General features: G+C 39.8%; 1 protein-coding gene across 1 annotated transcript in view; it reads left to right on the forward strand.

Annotated features, from left to right (window-relative positions):
• The first annotated feature begins 2,108 nt into the window (after positions 1–2,108).
• LOC145416978 (CUGBP Elav-like family member 1) overlaps positions 2,109–20,445 on the forward strand; it is a 79,189-nt gene continuing 60,852 nt past the window's right edge. The window contains exons 1-5 of the mRNA XM_080285822.1: positions 2,109–2,268; positions 8,867–8,949; positions 13,766–13,814; positions 16,211–16,416; positions 18,010–18,150. Of these exons, the coding sequence (XP_080141948.1) occupies positions 2,148–2,268; positions 8,867–8,949; positions 13,766–13,814; positions 16,211–16,416; positions 18,010–18,150 (600 nt within the window). The 5' untranslated portion in view covers positions 2,109–2,147. The remainder of the gene's footprint in view (positions 2,269–8,866; positions 8,950–13,765; positions 13,815–16,210; positions 16,417–18,009; positions 18,151–20,445) is intronic.

Consider the following 20,445-nt stretch of genomic DNA (forward strand, 5'->3'; position numbering starts at 1 on the left):
ACAAGCTCCATAAAGTATTTATCCCTTGTTACAGTTCAGTGGCAGGATAATACTCTTACCATCCATTTCATAGCACTTCTTCGTGACTAGCACCATATTCTAGTGTTAATCTATTTTTGTCTGGGTATCCTTTCCATATTGCTTCGTACCTGCACAGTATTTTATTCTGTAATCCCATGCAGCAGTTTAGCATTAAAAAAAAAAGAGTATTGATATTTTTAGAAGACCTTATAGAACAGAGAATAGTGATGATAATATTCGGCGTCGTCTTTTATGATGAAGGTGAAGATGGTGATGATGAAAATAATATTAATAATGATGAGAGTGATGGTGAGGATATATAATAACGGTAATAGTAAGAATAATGATAATAATAATAATAATAATAATAGTAGTAGTAGTAATAGTAAAAGTAGTAGTGGTAGCAGAGTTGTAGCAGTAGTAGTAGTAGTAGTAGTAATAATAATAATAATAATAATAATAATAATAATAATAATAATAACTATAATAGTAATAATAAGCACAACAATTTAGTCACCACCGTAGGACTATCCAATTACAAACCATCCAGCCTTCCACCCCAGGAGACTCACCCATCTTCCTTATGTATATTTATTCATTAATTATTCACATTAATTATAGTGTTAATTTATCAGTAGGCTTCATTAGTGTCCGTGTGTCTGTGTGTCTGTCGCTGTGGTGGTAATTCGGGTGATCTAGTGCGGACGATGATGAGTGTTTGTGTGCGTTTTTTCGTGTGTGTGTGTGTGTGTGTGTGTGTGTGTGTGTGTGAGAGAGAGAGAGAGAGAGAGAGAGAGAGAGAGAGAGAGAGAGTGTGTGTGTGTGTATGTACTGGTATGCTTCAGAGAGAGAGAGAGAGAGAGAGCGAGAGCATGCAGTGGTTGATGTAATTTATTGGCAAACTTTTTATACATTATATTATACATTTCATACAGTTCATAATTACTATGTTTAAAAATATATCCTGATTAAGCACCCTGTTGAGAGAGAGAGAGAGAGAGAGAGAGAGAGAGACGTCTGAAATGGTAAACGCAATGAGTGAACCAGCATTTATATACATCTTACATATCTGCCGTGTGTGTGTGTGTGTGTGTGAGAGAGAGAGAGAGAGAGAGAGAGAGAGAGAGAGAGAGAGTAGTATACCATGAAGTGAGTTACAATGAGCTGAACTGCAGTGTGAATTACAGCATAGTTTACCACCAGATACAAGGAAGCGCTGTGTAGAGCTGTATTAACCCTTTCACATCGAGGACGTTCTTGCAGGGTGTCTCTTTCTCTCCATATTCACCAGAGGATAGAGTTGTGGAGTAGGAGGGACGAGGTATAGAGTTTTGGAGTAGGAAGGATGAGGTATAGAGGATTGGAGTAGGAGGAGTGAGGTGTTGCCTTTATTTGCGTATGTATTTCTTTATTTTTATGTTTTTTAGATTATAGCAACAAGGTAATATTTATGCTCTGGTGAGACATTTTATTTGTAATTATTTGTTGTTAGTAATGAAGGTAATATCAAACCCATTCCTGTCTTTCACCGTCTCGCTATCTTTCACCCCCTCCCTGTCTTTCACCCCCTCCCTGTCTTTCACCCCCTCCCTGTCTTTCACCCCCTCCCTGTCTTTCACCCTCTCCCAGTCTTTCACTATCACCCTATCTTTCACCACCTCCTTATCTTAAACCATGTTATCTTTCACCCACTCCCTGTCACCATCTCCCTTATCCCTCACCCTCTCCCTATCTTTCATCATCTAATCTTCCTCCCATCCCTATCTTTCACCTTCTTCCTATCTCTCACCATCCCTCTGTCTCTTCCTCCCTCCCTTATTTCTCACCCCTATCTCTCCCTCCCTCCCTTATTTCTCACCCCTATCTCTCCCTCCCTCCCTTATTTCTCACCCCTATCTCTCCCTCCCTCCCTTATTTCTCACCCCTATCTCTCCCTCCCTCCCTTATTTCTCACCCCTATCTCTCCCTCCCTCCCTTATTTCTCATCCCTATCTCTCCCTCCCTCCCTTATTTCTCATTCCTCTCTCCCTCCCTCCCTTATTTCTCACCCTTATGTCTCACCCTCTCCCTTATCTTTCAGGGTGATGAACAGCGTGCACCGGGAGCCTGACCCTGATGCCATAAAGATGTTCGTGGGTCAAATACCGCGATCCATGGACGAGACTGACCTCAGGAAGATGTTTGAGGAGTTCGGCGAGGTCTTCCAGATTAATGTGCTCAGGGATAAGGTCACCGGACAGAGCAAAGGTCAGTGAAAAGGTGGATTTGGGGGATTTTTCACAAGTTACCGTTTAATCCTTCTTCTTTTCTCCCGTCTTCTTTTCTTCTGTCTTTGTCCTTCTGTCTTCTTGTTTTCTGCCTTTTTTTGTCTTTTTTTTTTTCCTGTGTACTTTTCTTCTGTCTTTTCTTGTCTCCTTCTGTCTTCATTTCTCTTGTCTTCGTTTCTCCTGTCTTTTCTCCTGTCTCCTTTTCTCCTGTCTTCATTTCGTCTTTGTTCTTTTCTCCTGTCTCTTTTTCTCCTGTCTTCTTACCTTCTGTCTTTTCTTCTGTCTTCTTCTCTTCTGTCTTTTCTCCTCTCTATCTTTGTTTCTCTTATTTTCTCACTCTTTTTTCCCTCTGTCTATATTTCTCTTAGGATTCCAGATCAGTGCCTTCAGGGATTAGGTGACTGGACGGCAAAGGTCAGTGAAAGAGTGGATTAAGGGGATTTTTTTTTTCTCTCTCTCTCTCTCTCTAAACACACACACACACACACACACACACACACACACACACACACACACACACACACACACACACACACACACACACTCTCTCTCTCTCTCTCAAGCTTTTTTTTTTTTTTCCCTCTTCAAGTTATGTATTATTTTAATTTTTTCCATCATATTAGTGTTTTATCATATTCTTGCAGTTTTCTTCTGGTTTTAACAAGGTCACTGACTTCGAAAAGGTCATGGAACTTATACTATTATTTTTGCTTTTGTTTTATCAAATTTATTTTTTATTTGTGGTTACTGAAGCATTTTTTTTTCTGTGTGTGTGTGTGTGTGTGTGTGTGTGTGTGTGTGTGTGTGTGAATAAGGTCGCCAGGGCAGAGGAAATGTCAGGTGAGCGCGTCTTTGTGTTGAATTATCTGAATATTTTTACCTAGGTGTTTTATAAATTGATAGATAGATTGGTAGATAGATTTTGTGGATGGGTAGATGGAAGAGTCGATAGATAGATTCAGGTAAATTGATGAAAGGATTACTTACCTTTCCACTCCCTTGCCTCTCTCTAGGTACCCACTGTCCTCTCCTTTCTCTCCTTTTGCTCTCTTCTCCCCCCCCCTCTCTCTAGTTTTATATCCTATCTTCTGTCATCCCCATTTTTACCCCTCCCTTCCCGCTACCCTCCCCCTTTCCCCTGCCCTCCCCTTGCCCCTACCGTCTCCCTGCCTCAGATTAGGTACCCACTTTCCTCTCTTCTCCTCCCCCTGCCTGCCTCTCTGTCTGTCTGTCTGTCTGTCTCTCTCTCTCTCTCTCTCTCTCTCTCGCCAACCTACTTTCCAGCCGGTCCGGTTCACAAGGGAAGGAAGGACTTTCGTGAAAGGTCAGGTTGAGTACATTGCCCCTCGCAGATATTTTTTTCTCCGTCACGTTTCTCTCTCTCTCTCTCTCTCTCACACACACACACACACACACACACACACACACACACACACACACACACACACACACACACACACACACACACACACACACACACACACACACACACACACGTACGTACGTACGTAAGCGTATTGAGGCAAGCCGTGGTGTGTATCTAAGCGCTTGATGTGTTCACGAGAAACAGGGTTGGCGCTCTCTCTCTCTGTCTCAGTAAGAATAAGAAAAATCAAAGAAAAAAGATGTTTTATTTAATCAAGAATATTTATTTTTTTAGGCTGGGTAAAATTTGGGCTTCTGTCTTGCTCTAAATTAAGGGAGATTTAATTTAAAGAGAGAGAGAGAGAGAGAGAGAGAGAGAGAGAGAGAGAGAGAGAGAGAGAGAGAGAGAATTGTGAATCTAATATTTCAGAGGACAGAGTGGTCAGTGTCAGTTTCATGGTGCTGAGAGAGAGAGAGAGAGAGGGGGGGGGGGAATATTTCACGGGTATATATATTTTCCACGCCTTACCTTCTCCACCTCTCTCTCTCTCTCTCTCTCTCTCTCTCTCTCTCTCTCTCTCTCTCTCTCTCTCTCTTTCTGTCTCAGCTTTCCCACTGTGTTATATATGATTATTATTGTGTGCGTGTGTGTGTTATGTGTGTCTGTGTGTGTGTCAGAGAGAGAGAGAGAGAGGCAGCAAAACAGAGGAGAGAGATATTTCACGCCAAGTGCAATTACTTTCATGATTTCACTCACCGCTGGCAAACCTGACCAACCACGAAGGCAAGCTGTCTCTCTCTCTCTCTCTCTCTCTCTCTCTCTCTCTCACACACACACACACACACACACACACACACACACACACACACACACACACACACACACTCTCTCTCTCTCTCTCTCTCTCAATAGGAAGTTTCGTAAGTTTCCAGTCTTTGCATCCTTTCTTCCATTAAAAGAAAATAAAAAGTAATAAAATTGTCCGCACCAGCAAGCATGTGGTATGGACGCGCCTTAATTCTTCCATCACCTTCTCTGTACACCTTCCTCGTTAACCCTTTCACTATGATTACCTTTGTTGATTCTTAGTACCCCTTGGCGATTATATTTACGTGGGAAATACCTCGCCCTAAAGGGGTTAATGAATCTATATCTAACCCCCCCAGTCTGAAAAAAAATAAAAAAAAAAAGTGAAAAAAATCGTCTGGTAGAAGTAAGAATTTTTGAAAAGTTCTCGTTCTGAAAAGGTTAAATTTTTTTTTTTTCAATTTAAAAGTTTTTCAATATAATTTGTAAATAGGGCTCCACGGAAACTCAATTGGCAGCATTTTTTGTGTTGTGAGGGCGGCTGTGTCTGCTGGTGTGGGTGTGGGTGTGGCAGTGGGAGTTGGGAGTGAGTCAGTGGCGTGAGATGGACGCTCATAACGCTGAATGAGCCGTCCCCACAAAACACAAGGAAGCGGTCGTTGGAGTGTGTGTGTGTGTGTGTGTGAGAGAGAGAGAGAGAGAGAGAGAGAGAGAGAGAGAGACAGACAGACAGACAGACGGAGAGAGCAAGTGTGTGTTTGTGTGTGTGAGAGAGAGAGAGAGGGGGGGGGAGGGGGCGGCAAGCTCCGGGATGAGGAGGAATGGCGGGAATCCATCATGGTGAGAAAGGAAAAAGTAATTTAGAGGAAGGAGTGGGCTCGGGAGGCGGACCAAGGCCTTGACGGACGCTGTGTGTGTTTGTGTGTGTGTGTGTGTGAGAGAGAGAGAGAGAGAGAGAGAGAGAGAGAGAGAGAGAGGATAACTTAAGAGAAAGGCGTTGACAGTCCTTCATCAGCTGAGAGAGAGAGAGAGAGAGAGAGCTAACTTAATCCAGCAGTTAGATATATCCCCCGCCAACCGCATTTACAGAGTAATATGTTGTTTCTGTGGTATTAAATTTCCTAGTATGAGAGTGAAGCCTTTGTTAGTGTGAGTCATAGTGTGTTTTGTGCTATAGTGATGATATGAGGGGCTGGTGCTGGAGTGGTTAGTATGCTATGTTACCTCATACTAGTGCACTATCCTCATACTAATACACTATCTTCATACTAGCTCACTGTCCTCATATTAGCTCACTATCCTCATTACATATAGGTATGTTACCCTCATACTAGTACACTATCCTCATATTAGTACATTATCCTCATACTTGTACACTATCCTCATACTAGTACACTAGCTTCATACTAGTACACTATCCTCATAGTAGGACACAATCCTCATACTGGTACATTATCCTCATAATAATACACTATCCTCATACTAGTGCACTATCCTCATAATAATACACTATCCTCATACTAGTGCACTATCCTCATACTAGCCCGCCTCTTCCCGGCAACGTATGGATACGTCACCACGTTTTGTCACGGTGACACCCGACGACTTATCCATACGTTATGCAATTGCGAGGCCCGTCATTTGCACGTTTTTCAAGTTTCACTGGTGATTTTTGGTAGGCATATGTGGGAGACCTTCCTCTAGGCATATGTGGGAGACCTTCCTCCAGGCATATGTGGGAGACCTTCCTCTAGGCATATGTGGGAGACCTTCCTCTAGGCATATGTGGGAGACCTTCCTCTGGGCATATGTGGGAGACCTTCCTCCAGGCACATGTGGGAGACCTTCCTCCAGGCACATGTGGGAGACCTTCCTCCAGGCATATGTGGGAGACCTTCCTCTGCCCAACAGGCAGAGATAATGCCTGTCCCCACCTGACTCCCCCTCCCGCCCTGCACGCCATTTTCTCGGCAACTCACCTGTTAGCAGTGACCTGGCCAGTAAAGACATGTCGCACCACGGTCTCTCCAATGACGAAATTCAAGGCGATAATGATTCTTGAGGTGGAGGACAAAGGAAGAAATAAGCCAGAGGAAGAAGCAAGCAGGAGTGATGAGGCGGTAACGTCGTAAAAGAAGGTGCCATATGTTAATGTTTTTGGCGAGTGAACTACGCTTATATTGCTTATATTATTGTCTGAAAACCAATATACTCTTGTTCTACATATAAATTCGTACCCAAAAAATATCTAACCAGTTATGAATGGTTTGAAATAGCTACCCCTCCCATACAAAACGTTTTCTCTCGAGTCTGGCCTGAGAGAACACGGTAACAAGATAAAGGTACTCTTCTACCGTATTTCTAAACTCAACTGAGCACTTTCTCTCTGAATTTTCGATGTTTCTCATAAAAAGCGGAGGTTGTAGCAAAAAAAAAAAAATAAATAAATAAAATAAAATCTGCCGGCATTGGAGGGGGAGGTCATTGGTGAAAAATCTGCCGGGACGCGATGGGCTGGTGTACTATCCTCATACTATATGCCTAAGACCCTTTTAACAAGAAATGGGGGATGCAGGAATGTGTGTGTGTGTGTGTGTAATAAGGATCATTTAGTAACACAGCGGTTAGTTTTTTGCGCATCAACTGTAACTGTTTGTCTGTTTACCCCGCACCGTTTTCTGTCTCCCGTAACCGTTTTCATAGTGTTCTGTATTTTTGTTCTTTAATTTCTCGTTAGATTAATAAGTTTTAGGAAGCACTGAAAAGTTTGCTTTCGTTTTACCCTCAATCTGTGACCTCCCTGCAACACACAATATATCCATCTAAATATATCTGTCTGTCTGTCTATCTATCTATCTGTCTATAGCCCGACGCCCTAATCCCGCAGAGGATGGCCGCAGACAAAACGCCTCCAAGTCGCTCTATCACCCACCTTTTGACTGTCCTCCCCCCAACTCACTCCCCTCTCTCTCATATACTGTACACATGGTATACCCAGGAGTATGTCACAAGGGGCGCAGTATATAACCTCCCCACACAAGCGTAGTTACGAAGATGAGATTTTTTGCGTAGTTTGCGTAAGTTAATGAATCCTTTATATGCTTACGACGCGAGCATGCAAATTTCGTAACATCTGTCGTATATATGCAGCCGTGATGATTGTGTGTGTGTGTGTGTGTGTGTGTGTGTGTGTGTGTGTGTGTGTGTGTTTTAGAGCTGAGTGGTCCTACAACAATTACAGCAACCACAACCACCACCACTACCACCACCACTACCACCACCACCACCACCACTACTACTACTACTACTACTACTACTACTACTACTACAAGACATGCAGCTATCATACAGTGTTGACCTTATCTGTTACTTATACATACTTGACCTATGATACCCTGTCCTTCAATGTAAGTGATTTTAAGTGACACTCACCACTTAGCTTATCTGTAAGTGGGGGTTTAAGTGGGGGTTATCGTTTGATGACTTAACAGCAACCACTCGAAGTACTTAAGTGGCTTTAGTAACACTTATTTTTCGTTAACCATGGTATTTTGTTAAGTAATTATTGCTGATAGTTGTAATAGATGGTAATTTTTAGTCAGGGTCCTCTCTCTCTCTCTCTCTCTCTCTCTCTCTCTCTCTCAATAAAACCGCCTGCTGTTAAGTGGAATAGAATACCATGAATTTTCCCGATCATTTAAGAGTTAATGTAATAATAGTGTTCTTTTCATATTCGTGCTCCATCTCTCTGTACCAAACTTTAAGGTGAAATCAGTAATCCAAACCTTGTCATTTGTTGGTCATGTCTAAGAAATCTAAAGAAATGTATTAAGATGTTATTACAGTACTAGAAGAGGAAGGCTCCCGGTCACGCGGAAATGTACAGTATGTTTATTATTATTATTATTATTATTATTATTATTATTATTATTATTATTATTATTATTATTAACTCGGTTTATGCAATCTTACCCTTTTTCACCCTTTCCCTTATTATTATTATTATTATTATTATTTATTGCCAGACGCCTCAATCCCGTTTGGGATGGCCACAAACAAATCGCTTCCAAGTCGCCCTGTCCCCCGCCATTTCACTGCTCTGCTCCCAACTCACCCCCCCCTCTCTCATATACCTCTCCATCTCATCCTCGGCCTCCCCCTCCCTCTTCCCCCCTCCACCTCACTCACATACATTCTCTTCGTCAGTCTTTCACCTTCCATCCTCTCCACATGTCCAAACCACCTCAGTGTATTATTATTATCATTATTATTATTATCATTATTATTATCATTATTATTATTACTTACTATTAACCTACTTTATGCCACCTTGCCCCTTTTCACCCTTCACACCTTTCTCTCTGTGACTTAAACAATGTCTTACTTAAACAATCACATCTTTCAGGCTGCTGCTTCGTGACCTTTTACACCCGGAAGTCAGCTCTCGAGGCTCAGAACGCCATGCACAACATCAAGACATTGCCTGGGGTAAGTACACGGAGCCCCTTCATGACGAGGACGTGTTTAGTGTGTGGTTGCAAGGGGGGGGGTGTACAGAACTCCCCTTCACTACGAGGACCTGTTATTCTAGGTTGTGGATGCTGCTAGAATCATTTTACTCTAACTTGGCCTAAAATCATCATCTTTCCATCTTGAATGCTCAGTTGCAACGGTAGAGCACCAAAATATCGATGCTAGTCACGAAGAAGCATTATGCATAGAAAGCAGAGCATTATCACTGTCTTTTTCAGCCACTGAGTTTCGTGTAATAATCTTGAGAAAGACGAAAATCTGGGCCAAGTTAAAATGAGAGGAGTATAGGCGCTTTGATCACCACAGGAGCGTGTTGGAGCATTTGTAAACGATACAAATAAATGAAAACGGGGAGAGACCCCTAGTGATGATGATTGATGACGATGATGGTGGTGATGATGATTGATGATGATGATGATGATGATGATAATGATGGTGGTGATGGTGATGATGGTGATGATGATGATAATGATGGTGGTGATGGTGATGGTGATGATGATGATGATGATGATGATGATGGTGGTGGTGGTGGTGGTGGTGATGATGATGATGATGATGATGATGATGGTGATGATGATGATGATGGTGGTGGTGGTGGTGGTGGTGGTGATGATGATGATGATGATGATGATGGTATTAGGGTATAGGTAACACATGCAATTTGAAAATCCCTTAAGTTGAATAGAATGATCTGATTATGGGGAGTGATAGATACATTTAAGGAGTGATAGATATATTTAGGGAGTGATAGATATATTTAGGGAGTGATAGATACATTTAAGGAGTGATAGATACATTTTGAGAGTGATAGATACATTTAAGGAGTGATAGATACATTTAGGGTGTGGTAGATATATTTAGGGAGTGATAGGTACATTTAAGGAGTGATAGATACATTTAGGGGGTGATAGATATATTTAGGGAGTGATAGATACATTTAAGGAGTGATAGATACATTTAGGGGGTGATAGATATATTTAGGGAGTGATAGATACATTTAAGGAGTGATAGATACATTTAGGGAGTGATAGATACATTTAGGGAGTGATAGATACATTTAAGGAGTGATAGATACATTTAGGGAGTGATAGATACATTTAGGGAGTGATAGATATATTTAGGGAGTGATAGATTTAGGGGGTGATAGATACATTTAGGGGGTGATAGATACATTTAGGGAGTGATAGATATATTTAGGGAGTGATAGATACATTTAAGGAGTGATAGATATGTTTAGGGAGTGATAGTTACATTCAGGGAGTAATAGATATATTTAGGGAGTGATAGATACATTTAGGGAGTGATAGATATATTTAGGGAGTGATAGATATATTTAGGGAGTGATAGATACATTTAGGGAGTGATAGATATATTTAGGGAGTGATAGATACATTTAGGGAGTGATAGATATATTTAGGGAGTGATAGATACATTTCCGGGTGTATATAGTAAAGATGATGATGATTATAAGGATAAAGATAACCAAATTGGATCTGTTAATTATAGCCAATAGTAGATTTAATGACATTTTTTATAACAACAGAACAGAGGAAGGAAAAACAAATGAATAAAAAAAAAATACAGTAGTATGAATTATAGATTGATGGACATAGTAACAAAAATCAGTTTAGGTAAATATTAGATGATGTAATTATTTTGTTTAATTATAGCCAGTGGTAGATTTAATAACGTACAAATTACTCTGAATTATAGAGACAGGGACATAATAACATAAAATAGTTGATTAGAGGGATGATAGATATAGTGAGTTAAATAGATGCTGTTGATGATAGAGAAGGATTGGTTCGATAGTGTATTTCTCCTATGATTTTTTCTCAGCATAATAATAATAATAATGATAATAATAATAATAATAGTAGTAGTAGTAGTAATAATAATATAATAATTATAATAATAATAATAATAAGTAGACAAAAAATAAATTGACAACTGGTATCGAATCTAGAGTTATCCTCACCATAAGAGAGACACTAAACAAATATTTTTGTGACCAACTTAAGCTGAATAAAATCGTCTATCTCTAACTGGAATGTAATGCTATTGTTATTCTTGCTGCTGTCGTCCAAGGTTCATCTGAAACGTAAACTCGGTAGACTGCAGGATGAGTATACCCTTCCCACGCAGTCTGCCATCCCCCTTTCGTAGGTTAGGGAGGTAGTTGAGGGACATTGATTAACCAGGCAGCAGATCCACTCAGTTATATCAGTGCCACCGCGTGAAGGCCCCTCTCAAACACCAGTATATTCCATTTCCTAAGTTTTATCGTCGTAGGAGAGTTGGATAGGTTTTGTGTGTGTGTGTGTGTGTGTGTGTGTGTGTGTGTATTTCTTTGCATGTGTGTGTTTTAGTACTGGTGTGTGTGTGTGTGTGTGTGTGTGTGTGTGTGTGTGTGTGTGTGTGTGTGTGTGTGTGTGTGTGTGTACAAGCAACGTTGGGTCTGGTTAGTACTTGGATGGGTGACCGCCTGGGAACACCAGATGCTGTTGGCATCCCTACGTCAAGTGGGGTTGGTGGAGGATTAGTGCCCCTCCCTGTAAAACAACTAACTCTAAGCCCTTGGCCACCCCGTCTGGGATACATGGCGTCTGGCAATGAATGAATGAATGAATGTGTGTGTGTGTGTGTGTGTGTGTTTTAATATTGGTGTGTGTGTGTGTGTTTCTTGGCATGTGTGTTTTAGTACTGGTTGTGTGTGTGTGTGTGTGTGTGTGTGTGTGTGTGTGTGTGTGTGTTTCTTGGCATGTGTGTGTTTTAGTACTGGTTGTGTGTGTGTGTGTGTGTGTGTGTGTTTTAATGCTGGTGTGTGTGTATGTGTTTCTGTGCGTGTGTGTGTATGTGTGTTTGGATACAGATGCTTCCCACACCTGTGTTACCTGCAGGTGTTCACGCAAGTTGAGGTGATCATAGCCGCCATCTTGGTTTCATTTCAGCATATACAGTATATAGCACGTTTGATTGATGTGGCGAAAATCCTTACCCATTCAGCTGATGAGGGATGAAATTATTATTATTATTATTATTATTATTATCAGTTGTAGTAGTAGTAGTAGTAGTAGTTTTATTATTATTATTATTATTATTATTATTAGTAGTAGTAGTAGAAGTGAGAGGTGTAAGACTGAGAGGAAGACCACGAATAGGATGGATGGACAGTGTGAAGAGAGCGTTGGATGCGAGAGGGATGTCTGTTGAGCAAGGAAGAGTGGCTGTGCGTGACAGAAATAAATGGAGAGAAATTGTGAATGAATAAGTGATGACGCAGCCCTGAGGGAATATTCTCCCGCATTTGGTCTGATCATCAGGTCAGGTGCGGGTAAGGGGATGGGTCTGTTATGATGTGGCAGGGGTAAACCAGTTCTGCTGTCGGGCCCTGCTGCGGATGTCACTGATTGCATTGCGCAGTTGACCCTTGTGCGGTGTGGTGCGGTGAGGATCTGTCCGTTCTCCCCTTTGGGGCTAAGATGCGAATGAATGTGTTTGAATGGATGAGTAAATGGGGAGTGTGTCGTCCTGTCTCGGCTACCTCCCTTTCCTTGGGGGAAGCAGCCTAGGTATATAGATAGATAGATTATTATTATTAGTAGTAGTAGTAGATGTAGTTGTTGTTGTTGCATTATTATTATTATAATAGTAGTAGTAGTAGTAGTTTATGAGGATGATGATGATGATGATTATTTTCGTATAATAATAGTAGTAGTTTATTATTAATATTATTATTATCATTATTATTTTCGCTACGTTACCGCTAGACAATGTTACTTAAGGCACCTCGTACTGAAGTGGTTCATCTCATCCCTAGGAATTCACCATATTTTTATTTTTGTTTTTTTTGGTAATTTTTTCGTATTAAGGACTTGCTTTTGAATGGATTAAAAAAATGTTAATCCCTTATATAACAGCAATTTTTTTTTTTCATATCCTCCAGTATTCACGATCATCCTGTGGAGAGAGAGAGAGAGAGAGAGAGAGAGAGAGAGAGAGAGAGAGAGAGAGAGAGAGAGGTCGATACTACCTCAGGATCATACTGCAAAGTCCACCGAAATGGGAACGAAACCACGAGAGAGAGAGAGAGAGAGAGAGAGAGAGAGAGAGAGAGAGAGAGAGAGAGAATGTTATGCAAAAAAAAGTTGGGTTTCACGGTGATGGCAGTGATGGTGAAAATGGAAAGTGAATGAAAAAAAAGAAAAACAAAAATACTTGGCTTTTGGGGGAGCAGTAGATAAAGAAGAAGGCATTTATCATTTATAGATAAATAGATCGTATGTACCAGGAGACGAGAAAAATATATGGTGCACATTATTTTAGGTATATACTTAGAGGTGAAGATAAAAAGGTGTTTGGTGTGAGTAGCAAGTGAATTAGAAAATAAAAAAAATAAATCCCTCAGTCCGCTGGCCTTTTTAGAAATCTTGTGACATTTTAATATTGGTTTCCCAGATGGTTTATTTCACCCTAGGGAGGATTTTTCAAACTGGAGGATGTTAAATAAGTCCCCCTTTACCATTTTCGATGCAGCTGTCTCGTAAACTGAGTAAAATCGTCTAGAGGTAGCAGAAATAAAGCACATGTCATCGTAGAACAAAATAAAGTTTATAAATCATCAAAGTAAAGCGGTTAAATAGGGAATAAGATGTGAAAAGAGAGAGAAAAAAATAAAGCCAATGTGTTCTGTAGATCTAAAAAAATAAAAAGATGAAACAAATATGCAAGTGAGTAAAGAGAAAAGAACTAACTCATTTTCTTTCTCCAGATGCACCACCCCATTCAGATGAAACCAGCTGATACAGAGAACAGAAATGGTGAGTTTTGGTCCAGTTTTTTTCAGCCTTTTCTTTTTCTGCTTCATTTTTTGGGATTTTTTCTTGTTGACTCCTATTTCCATGTACCTTAAACACACACACACACACACACACACACACACACACACACACACACACACACACACACAATGGTTCCAACACCTCCCATTCCCGTCTCCCCTCCCCACCTCTCCACTCCTCCGCCTCCCAACACATACACTTCCTCATTCCACCATCCACCTTCCTTCTCCCCGCACTTGTTCCTCCTCCTCCTCCTATCCCCATCCTCCCCCCACCTCCCCACCCTCCCACCTTCACCCTTCTCCATCCCCAGTCCTCTCCACACCTTCCGTCTCTTCCCCAATCCTTCCTTCCACTTCCCCCACCTCCTTCTACTTCTTCCCTCCACCATCCAACTCCACTCGTTTCCCTACTCCCTTCCTCTTTTCCCCCACCCTCCCATTACTCTCCGACCGCCTAATATTTCTCTCTCTCTCTCTCTCTCTCTCTCTCTCTCTCTCTCTCTCTCTCTCTCTCTCTCTCTCACACACACTGTGCATTAGCTGTTCTTACTCTTTTTCAGGATTTTTTTATTTCATTTTTTTTTTTTGGGGGGGGTGGATTTTTTATGGTACTTTGGTTTTCAGTATTATTTTGGCATTTTTTGGTTAATACAGAAAAGCTACTATGCATAATATTCTACATTATCTTTTATCAGCATTTTTTTTTATCATTCTCCTTTATGAACATTTTTTTAAATAACGTTTTTTGTCGTTTGGAGGGGATACGTTTGATGGCACATAAGCTTAGTATTGATTTACAGTAACATTCTTTTCCCTTTAGTAGACAATAAATACCATCATGTTTAACCGAGAGAATTTTATATGCAGCGTAATTGTGCCCCTGTAAATTATCGGGAAATGGGGTTATGAAGATTGATGATGATGGTAAACGATGATAGATGGGTGATTGATGGATGATGGATGATGATATTATTATGCCCCGCCGCTAAATGGTGCCTTTTGGTAGTTTTGACATGTTTTTGAATATAATATTTTGTATGTGCAACCCACGCTTATTATAAGTCAGCTGAGTTAGTATGAATAACGATTTTAGTATTTTTTAGTTATTACGTGGTTTATTTCTGTATTCATTTCTTGTATTTGCATAATGGAAAAGTTCTGATTTTTTTTTTTTTTTTATATTTTGGAAATGATGTAGTTCTTTTGCATGGTTACTTTCATGTTACGTAAGGTTTTTCATAGTTCTGTGTTTTTGGCATTTGAGTTGACTGGTATCGCTAGCCACCCATACTAAGCTTTATTATTATTATTAGTAGTAGTAGTAGTAGTAATTAAAAGAGGAAGGATAGTAAGAGGAAACAGTGGCTTAGTAACATTAAAATATTGCAAGAATTAAAACGGTTGCCATGGGTAGAGCTGTTATATTCTGTGTACAGAATTAAAAAAATTAAAATATCGGTGATATCTGGCATTTCTCCAGTCGCGCGAACGCTCTCATTGGTGTATGTGTGTGTGTGTGTGTGTGTGTGTGTGTGTTTTATGTACTGTATATCGGATTGTAAACACAGGCTAGAATGCAGCATTGTGTTTTGCACCAATAGTTTATAGTGAAACATGAGCTTTTGTTGTCCCCTGGAAAAAAAAAAATGAAATTTGTATTGTAATGGTTCAAGTTGTATTATTTTTGGCTGTATTGTGAGAGCATTGTTTGAGGGTTTTGTATGTGGGTTGGGGGGGATTTTTTTTTTTTTTTTTTTACGAAAGATGAACAGAGGAAGGAAAAATTAATTAAAAAAAAAAAAAAATCCACACACCAGATTTCAGGTGTTCTCCCTTCATTGGTGGAAATGCGAGGTATCCCCTTTAACATTCTCACAGAATCAAAATCCTGCCCTTCGAGTGTGTAGTTACCAGCTCGTTATTTTTCATTATATTTGTGCTACCTTCAGATTCATATATTCAGCTTAGGAGAGTGCCCTAGCTACTAGTGAAGTCAGCCCAAGGTTGTAATGTTTTTATTCTTTATACTTTCAGATGATTTTATTCATGTCAGGGAAGATAACTTGTAGTGAAAAGGTTTAAGAAGACGATCTGATGTCACCAGGTGGATAAGTAATCTATATATCCCGTTGTAGTCAGTCTGTTTTCACCTAATGGAACTAGGCCACTCCCATAGCTTGAGTACTGTACTAAGTCAGAGTTGCATGTAATTTGATGAGCATTAGATGTAAGATAGGCATGAGTCTCGGTGGTTGCTGGTTAGTCCACCATGCAATCTGACTAAGAGTACTTTGTCATAAACTAAGCTAAAGGGTAAGGTACCTTTTTTTATATTAAAACAAACATGCTATAACTATGTATTTATCACCACAGAACGGAAGCTGTTCATTGGGATGTTGAGCAAGAGGTACAGTGAGCAGGATGTTCGAGTGATGTTCTCCCCCCATGGTACCATCGAGGAGTGTACCGTACTGCGTGATGCCAGTGGACAGAGCAAGGGATGTGCTTTTGTAACGTTCTCATCCAGACAGTGTGCCATCAATGCCATAAAGAAGATGCACCACTCACAGACCATGGAGGTAGTGTAAACATCAATAACGTACTGCAGTTCACCATATGTCCAGTGCCATTGACTTTGTCAGTCTGCTGGCATAATTTTACTTTTATTTTCACCTGAGGGTACTATCTTCAGGTTTTATATTGATGTTATTAAGATTACTGGGCTTGTCTCAGCTTTGTATTTATCAAGTTATAGATTCATATGGATTTAATTAAATATTTTCAAAATACAATACAGTACTCTATGTATGTGCCTTATGTTTCTGGAAAGTGTCTGCCATGACTTCAGGTTCATTTTTGAGTGCATTTGACAATGTTGTTTGACATTCAAATAGGAAATATGGTTGCAGCTTCAGCTTTACTTATTACAATTGTGCACATGTCGTGTGGCGGGTATAACTTTTTGCTCAGTGTGTGTGTGTGTGTGTTAACAGAATAGCAAACAGTTGTAATTTTATATTAACCAGACTTTGTGGAATGACTAAGAGTGACCCAAGGAGTTGACCTATTGTTCTTTAGAACAAAGGGTTGAGCATAAGGCAGGAGCAAAGGGTTTACATGTGCTTGTTGCAAAATCCCTGCTTGGCCTGCGTCCTTTCTTCCACCTAGTCACATGGTTTTTGGCACTTTGTTATATATCTTCATACATTTTATGAAATTTATTTTTATACATGTGTTAATTTAATCTAGAATTGGTTGAGATATAATTTTCCATATCATTGCTGATTTCTAATTTAGCATAGTATACAACATACTAACTCTGTTATTACTTTCCCCTTAATATTAATACTCATTATACTTTTCATTCACTCTCATCTTAAATGTCAGGACCAATTTGCCTAGCCCTGGGCTCCTGTGCTCCTCATGGGGCAATGTAGGATTGGATGATGGATGGGTGGATGTAACTTTTCGTAGAAATTTAATGCCTTTCAGTTTCCTGTACAGTATTTTCTTTGCATACGTACATACATGCATGAAAATGTCACCATGTTTCCTCTTAAGGAATCCCGATGCTGGGATTCATCATGGTACGGCTGATGTTTTATGTGGACAAGAAGCTAAACCAAGGGCCCAAACCACCTGATTACTTCCCAACAGTTGCTGGAAACTATTGGGAAAAAAGAAATTTAAGATGTTTGGTGAGATTTGTAATAATGTGAGTCTCAGCTTGAATTTTTTCTCTTAAGTACAGTCACTCAAAAGAAAGATTACTGAGTGACTGTACTGATGGCTGAATGTTTCCTGTTGTGTGGCTTGTTACCAAACTTGTAGCCACATTTCACTCTTATGGTCATACCTCCCAAGGTCAGTGGTAGCCATCCATCTTCGAGTACTACCCATATACTTTATGTTCTGTCATCTGGGGCTGTATTTTCATGGGATTTTGAGGCTTTCTATCACCTCTTTTTTAGTGATTTATGTAAGAAAACACCTCAGTAATGTATATGTTATTTATAGTTTTTGAACATAATTTTTTACATTGATAGCATCCATCAGTACTAACCAAAAGTGGAAATATACTGGTGAGGAAAGGGTGGTAGAAAGTCTCCAAGGCTAATGAAAATACAGCACTTGATCGTTTCCCTATGTTGACCCTCTCCCTCTCCTTCTAGGGCTGCTCATCCCCGCTGGTGGTAAAGTTTGCAGACACACAGAAGGAGAAGGATGCCAAACGGTTCCAGCAAGTCACTCAGAACCTTTGGAATGTCGCATCGGCTAACAACCTTGCAGCACTTGGACCCCAATACCTCGCTGTGAGTAAATGTTCCATCATTCTGTCTTTGTATTCACATAGATTTATCCAGTACACTTTAATGTTTGTATTGTCTCCTTTCATTTAGTTTATCCTTGTCTTTAATCCAGCCTTCCCCTCATGTCACATCCCTGATTCCTCCTTTGTTGTTATTTACACATGCACCAAGTGGAAAAGTACAACTAGTCATTTTGTATTGTTGTGCATAATTGTCTAGCATTTACACATACCAGTACTCTCATAGTTGTGAACATATTTTCTATATAGCCAGTTAATGAGAAAGTGTCATTGCACTCTGTAAGAGTTAATGAGTTACCTTATAATGTAATTTTAACATTGCTAAACTTTACATTGTTTTGTGTTTTTTCCATTTTTGGTGCTTCTCCACTTCATGCATTCCATGTGTCTTTATCTTTTTCCATGGTGTTTGTCATTTTACAGAACATTGTTTAGTAGTACAGTACCTTTACTCCCAGCAGTTTTTACCTCTTATTAACCAACATTTTCATCATTCCCTGTAGCTGGAGAACCTCTCTGTGAATCGTCATATACTGTATTTGCCCTGCTTCTTTTACTCTGTGCTGCAGCTGATTTGTACCCATTTCCTTTTATATCCTTGTCCTACATATCACCATTTCCCATTATTTTATTGCTGCATATTTTCCACCTGTTCCCCGTTTTGGAGTAATCCTGTATTGAATTCCTCTCACTTTTTATGTCCCACTGTGATCATTCTGTCCAGTCTTTCTTTGTGTTGAGCTCTCTTTTCAGCCTATTTTACTTATTCCTTCCCTTCCTCATGTTCTAGTCTTTTGTCCCACTTACATCTCATCACCTCCAGTGTACATTATTTAACCTTGTGTATGTTATCATTTTATCCTTAGCAGTGCTTTGATAGGTTTAGCATTAACAGGAAAGCATGTGGTTTACAGTAGTTTATTAAAACTTACAACACAGTAGCTTTGAAAAGAATGAATAGCAGTGCTTTCAGGACTTACAGTTTGGTATTGTTAAGAATGGTATAGTGATTCAGGCTGTAGTGTATGAAGTTATTATGACATTTTTGCTCTGTAGTATTAGGCAGCATATTAATGCACCATTATGGTATGTTTTCCTCTTTGCACTTTTTCAGCGCTTGATTGCTTCCTTGGTCTCGTGTTAACCGTGTCTCTGCTTGTTCATATGTCTGTTCTTTGTGCAGTGGGCTTGTGTCTTTAATGGCCTTGTGTGACCATCAGTCTGGCTTCTACTGTCTTTCCGTTTTTCTTTCCTTACATTCTTTTCTCTCTATTAATTTCTCATAACATTGTTCTACTGCAAGGCTCTGTCTGTCTTTGTTGTCTTCTCATGCATTATCCTGTCTTTATTGTCTTCTTATGACACTGTTATATCTGTCTCCTTGGGAACCCTTTGCTATCCTTCCTCCTCTCTCATCCTCTTCTCTCTCTATCTTTTGACTCCTTTAATCCTCCGTCCTGCCTTATTCACTTGTAGCCATATGTACCTTATTCACCAGATATGTAGGGTTTGGATCTCATCCCACCTGCACACTGTCCAGACAACTTCAACATGTAAACTAACATCAGTGTAACTAATTGGTTGTATACCAGCTTGTAAGTGGGATGAGATCCTTACTCTCCACATGAGGTGAACCAGGCATGTGTGGCTAGTGATGCTTTCTGTTTAATTTCAGTTTTATGTCAGCTTTAACTTCTCAGTTTTCTATTGACATAACTAAATTTTGTTGATGCATGTTTCCCTTTCTACTGTGTGGTTCTATTTGGTGCCCGTTTTTGTTGCTGTTTTTTTTTTTTATATTCATTATTTTACCTCGGCAGTTTGATGATATACATATTTTATTTTATTCTTGCTGTCTCCAGATGATTTTATTGAGCTTAAAAGAGGGTTTTCACACTGGAGATGTTCTATACAGCATTCATTAAGCCCCTCACTGACAGGGGCTCTCCTAAGCTGAAGATCATCATGGGAGCAAGAGTAAAAAGAAAAAATAATCATATTCCAGTGATTAAATTATTGTCTGATGTATTTATTATTTTCTTTTTGACTCATTGATTTGATGTCTGTGGAAAGGTTTGATATGTGATTAGTTCTCTGGGTTCCTTAAATAATATATAACTGTGTATCATAAAGGAGATTTGCAGCATCTTCCCCTTTACCTTTTTGTTTAAGCCCTTCCTTTTTATGTTATTTGCTACATTTTTAAATCTACAGATGACTTTATTCAGTTTAGACGCTACAGACTGGAGGAGTTATCGTAGACATGGCCTTCATTGAC

This window comes from Coenobita brevimanus, chromosome 108, assembly GCF_032717465.1.
Source record: "Coenobita brevimanus isolate Jiangsu-jjx chromosome 108, ASM3271746v2, whole genome shotgun sequence".
In the NCBI taxonomy this organism is placed as follows: domain Eukaryota; kingdom Metazoa; phylum Arthropoda; class Malacostraca; order Decapoda; family Coenobitidae; genus Coenobita; species Coenobita brevimanus.